This window comes from Pistacia vera, unplaced genomic scaffold (genome assembly GCF_008641045.1).
Source record: "Pistacia vera cultivar Batoury unplaced genomic scaffold, PisVer_v2 Contig118, whole genome shotgun sequence".
Lineage (NCBI taxonomy): Eukaryota > Viridiplantae > Streptophyta > Magnoliopsida > Sapindales > Anacardiaceae > Pistacia > Pistacia vera.
Window position 1 is genome coordinate 850,413 of NW_022195226.1, and position 10,321 is coordinate 860,733.

A 10,321-nucleotide genomic window follows, 5' to 3' on the forward strand; every position below is an offset into this window, starting at 1 on the left:
CTTTTTATGTCGGCCGATATTCGACAACTTAACCCCTCGCTTTAAAGTTTTTATTAAAATTTTGTAAATTATAAAATTATGATGATTGATTGATTGATTAAAAAAAAAAAAGATAAATATAAGAAATATATCTCAACCACAGATTTTTTTTTTTTTTTTGTAATATAAAAGAGAGAGAGAGAATCAATCAACCATGATTAATCATTAATGGTTGGTTCCTAATTGGTTCAAGTCAACATTGCCAACTCAAAGCAAGTTTGGCCACAAAAATACAAGTTAATTTCATTCAATCCATGAGAGATAGCTAAGCTTTTAAGTGTCTTAATATAAGTAAAAAAATAAAATTCATATTTTATGTATAACAAAAAAATGATAATATTTATTATGAATTATCATGATAATTCATTCAAAATAATGAAAACACATCAAGAATAATTCTATAAAGCTAATTTCTTAATTCCACTTAAATTTGAAATTCTAATGTCAATCAAATAAGTAAAATATAAGACCTATCTAACTCTTGATGACTAAGGGTCAAGCCCGTTTGGTATGCTTATTCTAATAGAATTTGTGGAAATAGAGCTTATTAGAATAGTGCTTATAAGAGTAGAACTTTCATAAATTTTTTGTTAATTGTTTGTTTAAAAAAATGCAAAAGAGTTTTGCAGTTTTAAATTACAAAAAAAAAAAAAAATAATAATAATATAACAAGAAAGGATAAATTAACTTTATGAAAAAATATAAGGATATTTTTGAAATTTTAATACTTTATATAAACTAGAAAAGAATAGTAGACGAATAATAACTCAAGATGTGCCAACTCTCATTACTAACCCTTGACTTCTTATCTTTCGTCTAACAATTGAAAAGTAGCATGTGAATCGCATCTTAACGTGTATCTCAGATGTCTAAATAAAAAAGTAACATATGATTCACCTCTTAACGTGTATTTTGTATCAATTATCTCATAACATGTATTTTGAAAGTCGTTATGCACGTAAAGTTAAGCCTGACATGGACTCTCATCAGCAAGAGCCAATCAGGATTTGGGAAGGTTTTGTGCTGTCAAGGCGCTGCCACGTTGTGCGGTGACGGAAGAGGTATAGTTCTTGTTAGTGCAACAGGTGAATGCCAGTCTTGCAAGTGGTCAAAGATTATCCACCAGCCCAAGCCTTACGCAATTTGAGGATATTTCTCATGCAGATAACCAGTAGGACGCAAAGAAGGATTTGCACGGCACCTACCCACTTACAGACTTATAATCATTACCTTGAACTCTCCTACTATAAATAGAGGACACCCCTCTCATTTACGGGATTGGCTAATCTTAGTCTAAAATAGCTTACACATTTTCTCTCTCTTTTTGTGTTTTCTCTAGATTATAACTCAGCTTGCAGCATGCGACCTGATTTTACCCATCTATTAATACAATAGCAGTGGACGTAGGATTCGCTTTTGAGTATCTGAACCACTTTAAATATCACTTCTCATTCATTGTTTCATTTCATGTTCCTTTATCACGTGTGATTTCTAAATTCACTTAACACTTTACACGTGTGAGTCATTGGTGTCAAAATCAAGTATCTACAAATGTAAAAATAAAAAAGTTACGTGTGAATTGACTCTTAATGTGTGTTATAAAATCATGCATGTATATGTTAATAATATTAAAAGTCTTTTAAGATAAATTCCTCTTTTTTTATCGCACATTTTTGTTTATCCATTTTAAGCACAAATGTGTCTTATATATGTCTTCTTTCATCCATTTCAATGCATGTATCTTTTATAAATCTTTTTATGTCGGTCGATATTTGACAGCTTAACCCCCGCCTTAAAGTTTTTATTAAAATTTTGCAAATTATAAAATTATGATGATTGATTGATTAAAAAAAAAAAAAAAAGATAAATATAAGAAATATATCTCAACCACTGATTTTTTTTGTAATATAAGAGAGAGAGAGAGAGAGAGAGTCAATCAATCACGATTAATCATTAATGGTTGGTTCCTAACTGGTTCAAATCAACATTGCCAACTCAAAGCAAGTTTGGCCACAAAAATACAAGTTAGTTTCATTCAATCCATGAGAGATAGCTAAGCTTTAAGTGTCTTACTATATTTAGAAAAAAAAAAATTCATATTTTATGTATAACCAAAAAATGATAATATTTATTATGAATTATCATGATAATTCATTCAAAATATGAAAACACATCAAGAATAATTCTATAAAGCTAATTTCTTAATTCCACTTAAATTTAAAATTCTAATGTCAATCAAATAAGTAAAATATAAGACCTATCTAACTCTTGATGACTAAGGGTCAAGCCCGTTTGGTATGCTTATTCGAATAGAATTTATGGAAATAGAGCTTATTAGAATAGTGCTTATAAGAGTAGAACTTTCATAAATTTTTTGTTAATTGTTTGTTTAAAAAAATGCAAAAGAGTTTTGCAGTTTTAAATTACCAAAAAAGACTTTAATATAACAAGAAAGGATAAATTAAATTTATGAAAAAATATAAGGATATTTTTGAAATTTTAATACTTTATATAAACTAGAAAAGAATAGTAGACGTATAATAACTTTGTTAAATTCCTATAAATGCTTTAATGATACAACCAAACAACTTAAAAATTTTTATGTAAGCTATTTCAGGTTTTAGTACTAACTAACTACTCAACTTGATACGAATAAATAACAAAGCTAGAGTCTTAATAAAATTAATAATATAAGCTTGGTGTAATTTCGCACATAATACTAAGAAAAATTATAACAAAGGTGGAATAACATTATCAATGTTGTAATTTTGCATACATCCATCGTGCATTTGATTTGTTAGTCTCCAATTCGTGTATCAGGCAAGTTTGGACAAATTGTCAAGTATAATACGTTAAAAGGAGTGGGTCAGTTTGTCCCGATGTCAAATAAAAAGCTCCATTATTTTCTCTCTCTTTTATAGCTGCAAATGTATCTTTATACTAAATTGTCAAATATATATTTAATTGATTCAATTTTACAATTTTTTTTTTTTTTGGCTCAGAGGCATGCAGATAGACGTTTGGTGTGTCCTCTCTGTGAAGGTCCTGAAGACTCACATAATAACTTGTTCTTTTGGTGTCCCTTTTCAAAACGCTTGTAGCAAGACATTCAAGTGAAAGTTAAGTTCATAGCCAATACTGATGGGTGGGATTGTTAATTGGTGTGCTATCCGGCTCAGGGGCAAAGGGATAAGAGCCATAATTAGGCGATTATTGTTGGGAGCTTTAGTCTACACTGTTTGGTAGGAGAGGAATTTCAGACTTTTTAAAGGAATCAGGCGGAACCTGGCTAAGGTGAAAGATCAGATTTTTGACACAGTCAAACTTAGGCTGCACTCCATATTTTTAAAGGAGTAATGCTATATTTACACCACCCATTACATCATTTTCATTACACCATGATGTGGCATATACCACATCCACACAAATTTTTAATTATTTTGAATTTTTAATATTATAATAAAATGATTATTAGTAAAATGGTGATGGTGTAATGAAAATGATGTAATGGGTGGTGTAAATGTAGCATTACTCCTTATTCAATACAATATTTTAGAACTCAAACCAGACCGGTCGAACCGATCAACCGCCCCTCTCTGATTTGGGGAACCGTAAACTCGATTTCACCCATTAACCCGGATTGACTTGCGGTTGAACTGGCAGAACAGTGTCGAATCGTCGATTCAACCAGCGGGTCAGAAAACTGGTGGTCAGCAACAATTGCTACAGGTGGGTTGAGTAGGACGACATTTGAAGCTGTGAAGAGACAAGGTAAAGAGGAAGGCTGAAGGTGGTGTTGGCGTCAGCGATCGCACGCAATGACAGTCGTAGGATCGCAAGGTGGGTTATGTGAGCGATGTTGATCGGTTGGAAATCAGTGAAAATGGAGTAGGGTAATTAAGTGTTTAGGCGGTGTCTAGAGCTTTGGAAATAGTAGGTGGGCGTCGAAAGCGACCAAAAAATGGCTGGGGGCTGATCTAGGATGGATTGCAGTTGCAGCGACTACACCCAAACCCCATTACCTCAACTAAACTACACCCGACCTCCACCATGCACCCGTCGGCCACCACAATACCCTGATCCCAACCCATCCCACCTATGCCTCCATCGTCATCCCACCATGAATCTTCTCACACAAAATCGCCGATGATCTCAACGATCTCTACCTCTTCCGCAACGTCGTCACCGCCTAACCCACACCCTACCTTCACCATGCACCTATTGACCACCATCCCACCACCACTGTACCTCGATCGCAACCCATCTCCATCGCACCCACACCAGAGCCTACCCCTACACCATCATCACATCAGCCACACAAACCAAAATCGCTTCTAACACCCAAAAATCGTAGCCCACTTCTACAGTAGCCCACCTGCCGCCTATACCCAACCTTATCCCACGACCAGCACTGCACATCATCTTTCCATCATGAGCTATTATGAAAGTTAGAGGCAATCGCGAAGATAAGCCCACGAAATTGGAGTTACGAAGACAGGCTACGACAGCACGAACGATCGCGAAGTATCGTAAAAATGAGCCTGCAAAATGGTAGTCAGGCGATCGATCGACCACTAGAGGACAACAACATTGACGACTTCAACTGTGACGATCATAAGTGGCGATTGCAAATGCGCCTTCGCGGTCGCAAGCGGTGCAATGCAATTACAGGTGAAACAGGTAAAGATACGATTAGCGTAGGTGGTGATGACTACAGTTGAAATAGGTAAAGACATGGGAAGGTGATGGCTGTAGTTGTATGCCGGAAAAGTAGCGAAAACCACCGATGGTGGTGCCAACTGCAATGAAGAAGTTGCGGACTGAATCGCACTCGACTAGGTACGATTCAGGCCAAAATCGCACCTAACTGGGTGCGATTCTAGCCGAATCGCATCTGACCAATCACACCAGAATTTGGGTGGATCTGGACCATCTGGTGCGATTGGGGGTGGAAGGGTGGGGAAGAAAGGGAAAAGGGTTTGATTTTTTTTTTTTTTCCTAAGTTTATCTATATGGGATACAACAAAGCTACGTAGACCGAAAAATTTTTATCGAAAATTTATACCGGCCTACGTGTATCAAGCGCCTGATTTTTTTATCAATATTTTTCTAGTGAACAGCCGTCCATCAAATTTGGTCGATCGTTCACTCATATGGACTCCCGTTCATATTATATGGACGGGAGTCCATATATCAGGGATGGGCATCCCTATTTAAAGGACGTCCGTCCCTGAATAAAATACAATAAAAAAATTTGTTAAACATTAAGAACGGCAGTCCATCCATTATGGACGACCCAAATATGAAAATAAAAAAAAAAAAAAAAAACTTTGAGGACGACCGTCCATAAATTTTGGACGACCATCCCTTATATTTGGACAGGCGTCCATTCGTCCCTTACGTTTAGATGGACGTCCCGTCCATACTTTAAAAAAAAAAAAAATTCTTGCAAAGTATGTCCACGTTTCGACTCCTCTTCTTCAACAACTCTTCTTCTTCCCCCTCATCATCCACCCTTCAACAACTCTTCTTCTTCTCCCTCATCGTCTCGAAATTGTCCTCGTTTCGACTCCTCCGTCTGTCCCAATCACGTACTCTTGCCTTCTGTTCAACCGCAACGTGAGTTGGCTCGTCAGCGTCGACAAAACAACAGCGACAATGTTCGGTGCTTGCAAAAGCTGATGCCATGTGAGAAGAAAATGGATACTGCTACCACGCTTGAAGAGGCTTATAAGTATGTTCGATTCTTGCAAAGTCAAGTTAACACTCTCCAATCAATGCCGCTTGAGTCTAGCTTTGCTCTTCAAAACGAGTTCTTCAGCTTTTCTGCAGTGTTAAGAAGATACCATTGGTAAGAAGAATCTGCATTGTTAAGAAAGTTGTTTCTTTCCTCTTCTCTCATGTGGTCAATTTTATGTTTGTTTAGTAATATGTATTCCTTGGTAGACACTGAATGCTGCTTTTCATTTTTTTAGTTGAACAAGGGCACAAGTTCAGATGGTAGCTCAGTCTCTGGATTGAAAGACAGGATCAACAACTGCAAATGCTTTATCATCTGGTGCAATGCCTAGTTCATCAAACTTACAAGCTGCCGCAGCAACTTCTGTGAAGCCACCTGCAAGTTTTTTTGGATTAACTCCCATGGTAGATTGCTTAATAACAATTAAATTTCATCTTTTCCTTCACCACAAGATCCCCACATGCACCATATGTCATTCATGGGGAAAGCTGTCATCATCTTCAACATTAAATATTTGAATTAGCAAACAAATTTTCTTCCATTTTTTAAGTCATTGGAGCTTGATTCTTCATGTATAAATGGACACGAGTCCTTGTACTAGTTCTAGTTTGAAGTTTTCTGAATCAAACAGTTAAATTTTTAAGTTTAGCCATGCACGTGTCGATATCCTCTCATCAACAACAAATCTCATCTTATGATCTGGTTTCATTTCTTTTACGTATAACAACTCAAAAAAGATCCTATCCAAAATATCTGTTTTTTGTCTCTTAATGTAAATATCTCTACCTTCTTCCTCCTATTAATTCGCTTCGTCGCTCTATTTTCTTCATTGTAGCAGTGATAGATAATATTGAACTATGGAGCAAAGTACCATGAATCGAGATCCGGAACTGGAAGCCAGTTTCTCTTTTGGCGGTCAGGATTTTAGCCCCGCGCTCGCTGCCTTCTCTGACGAGGAGGATTGTAACGATGACCAGTACATCGAGATAGCTCTTGAGCGACCCATGAATGGAGATCATCCTGATGATGGGTCTAATCAGTTGGAATTTTGTATATCGTTTTCATCTTCAGTTCCATTTCTGCAACTCCCTAACTGCGGTTTGGCTCGTGCCGATACCGTGGACAGTATTGGGAGTGTGGACAGTTCGGTTCCTTTTCTACCCAACTGTGGTTTGGCTCGCGCCGATACTATGGACAGTATCGCGACTGTTGACAGTATCGGAACTGAGTTCTCGACGCTGTTACAACTCCTTTATCGACGTCGTCCTCATCAACCTCTGCCTCCACTTTGGGCTTTTCTTCCGCAGACACATGACGGAGGAGTCGAAACGAGGACGTTTTCGAGACGATGAGGGAGAAGAAGAAGAGTTGTTGAAGAAGAGGAGTCGAAACGTGGACATACTTATGCAAGAATTTTTTTTTTTTTTTTTTTTTTTTTTTTTTTTTTAAGTATGGACGCCCGTCCAAACGTAAGGGATGGGCGTCCATTCATAATAGATGCCCGTCCAAATGTAAGGGATGACCATCCAAAATTTATGGACGGCCGTCCTCAAAGTTTTTTTTTTTTTTTTTCATATTTGGGTCAAGGACGGGCCTCCCTTACTTTTGGACGGCCGTCCAAAATGAAGGGACGGTCGTCCATAATGGATGGACAGCCGTCCCTAATGTTTAACAAAATTTTTTATTGTATTTTATTCAAGGACGGGCGTCCTTTAAATGGGGATGCCTGTCCCTGGTATATGGACCTCCGTCCATATAATATGGATAGAAGTCCATGTGAGTGAACGGCCATCCAAATTTGATGGACGGCCGTTCCCTAGAAAAAAAATTGATAAAAAAATCAGGTGCTTGATACACGTAGGCCGGTACAAATTTTTGGTGTAAATTTTTGGGTGTCCGTAGCTTTGTTGTATGGGATAAGATGACATAATTATCTTTTGGCTTTGTTTTGAATTTAGCATTATGTTATTCCTCAGTTAAAGTTAATCGTGCGTGGATGGAAAAGTGTCCTTAGGCTAAACCTTGGGTGGAAAATGCGTTTACTCCACTTCAAAAGCAAAATTACATAAATATTTTGGTAACACTAATATCTTTTGTTAAAAAAAAAAAAGAAAAAAAGATTTAATGTATTAATATTATCAAAATTTATCTTTTAGTTGTCTTTATGCCCTTAAAGACAATAACGTTTCTCCGAAATAAGAAGTTGAATTCTTCATGTTATAAAGACCAGCGGGTGGCAGGTATATACACATATTCCCTCATTAATTTTAAATAACGTCATCAAATTAAGTTATATAATTCTTTTGTTATTTACGAATAATATAGTGGTACATTTAAATGTCCTCGTCCATATGACCACAAACACCAATGAGAGACAAAAATATAGTGGCATCGCATATCGTTTATCCTACTTTATTTGAAAATGCTACATCAATTAATATTCAATTCATTTGAATAAAATATATAACTTTGGAAAACAAAAGAAAAAACTCAATGACTATTAGTTAAACCAAGCTAGTTTGCTCTCTATTTTAAAATAAAAGTAATACTACACATACAAATAAATCTTATAAAGATTTTTATACAAAGTGATACGGCAGAAAATGAATGAAAGAGTGAACACTCTTTCATTTATTTTCTGTCACATTATTTTATAAGAATTATTTATACATATAACATTATTGTTAAAATAAACTATCTTAATTTGTGTTTTTAATTTAACACCTTAAAGGCTAATTTAAAGAAGATCATGATCAGAGATGGGAACTAAATAATTTGGCTGATTGGATATCTTGGAGTTGTGGAAGAGATCTTAAAGATCAAATGCTCTCACATTAAAATGGACATAACGAACTTTAAAGAGAACTCATTAATTATTATATCAAGAACTAAAACAGCTGCTCCAGAATTTATTTTTATTTACTCTTTTGCAAATTATATATAATTGATATAATAAAGCTCTTTTCAAAGAAATACCGTGAAACCATGGAGAAAAGGGGAGGCATTCTCCATGCCTTAAGATCTGCTAACTTAATGTGAACAAAAACTGTGTCTGGGATCTGCTAACTTAATTAATAATTAACAATAATTATACAGATTACATACAGACAGATACATGAGTGTGAAAAATATACAAGAAACCATTACCTAATGTGTTAGCTTTTTAAATTTGTCTTAAACAAATGTTAATGCCAATAACCATCTGGGTTTGGTACTCAGTTTGTTTTAATAATTTTAAATAAACCACGAAAAGAACTTGAGATACAGTGGGGTTACAAGAATCTAATACACCAACGACTTAAATTTGGATTTTAAGCAACTATATAGCCTTTTTATTTGCGATTAAAATATGTTAAAAGTTAAACGAATCGTCAACTGATTCATTGAATACATGACATTAGCGGAGAGTATTAATTTCTACTGGTTTATCTCTTTTATGAATCTCATTAAATGATGGTTTATCAGCGCAGATAGATATATTATACTTAAAAAAAAAAAAAAAACCTCAAACCTTTATGTATTTGGAAGGAATGGTAAAATTTTACCTTTTATTGTTTAATTACACTATTTAATACTCCCTCCGCTTCGAAATAAAAATCGTTTTAAGCAATTGCACAATTTTTAATAAACTAATTTTTTAATGTAAAAATTTTTTCTCTCTCCTACTGCATCTCTTATTCCTCCTCCCCTGAAAGTGCGATAAGAAATGCAATGAAGAAAAAACAATGATGGGAAAGTTGTGTTAAATGGCATTTGAAAGAGAGAGAGAGAGAGGAGATGTCATAGACAAGACAACGACACTTAATTTGAAAAAAATTTAAACCCTCAAAACGTCATTTATTAAAAAATAGAGGGAGTAAGAGTTTAGATTTTGAAAATTTTAACATTTACTTGTGTCAAAATCTTAGGTTTACATATTGTTACGGGTATGGAGTTTCACACCATTAAGGCTAACCTATTAGGTGGATGGACTTCCCATTATAAACCCAAAACCCCCCTATGTAGGATATGTGACATTCTCCCCAACCCAATCACATGTAGGGCCCTTTGCCTACCCGTCCACCTCATCTTTGAGTAGACCCACAATCATATGTTAATGCTCCTCTGCATGGGCGCTTGGCGGGATACTAAAAGACAGAACAAGGTCAGTTCTGATACCATTGTCATAGACAGAGAGTTTCACACCCAAAAAGCTAACCTATTAGGTGGAGGGACTCCTCCCTATAAACCCAAGTCGCCCCCATTTCCCTTCCGATGTGGGATATGTATGCTACAAACACATATCTTATCTTTAATTCTTAATGATTTTCATCTTCTTTCTTTAATTTTTTTTTTTTTCTTTTCAAATTTAATTTTTTCATTGCACAATGTTAAAGATAGAATGGCATGAAACACATCCTCGATCAATAAATATAGCTGTGTCATTTGCACGTATTTGAGACTTAAGAGATGACGAAAAGACAAGCTTTTGCCTCTATAAATAGTCCTGTGGCCAGGCCTTTCCGCAAGACAAATACACAACTTATTGATAGCTCAATAACC

The 10,321-nt window shown here is 35.5% G+C and overlaps 1 protein-coding gene across 1 annotated transcript; it reads left to right on the forward strand.

Annotated features, from left to right (window-relative positions):
• The first annotated feature begins 4,574 nt into the window (after positions 1–4,574).
• On the forward strand, positions 4,575–5,894 carry LOC116109009 (transcription factor HEC2-like). Its single transcript, XM_031395266.1, has 2 exons — positions 4,575–4,719; positions 5,494–5,894. Exons 1-2 carry the CDS (start codon positions 4,575–4,577, stop codon positions 5,892–5,894), a joined length of 546 nt encoding a protein of 181 aa, XP_031251126.1.
• The last annotated feature ends 4,427 nt before the right edge of the window (positions 5,895–10,321 follow it).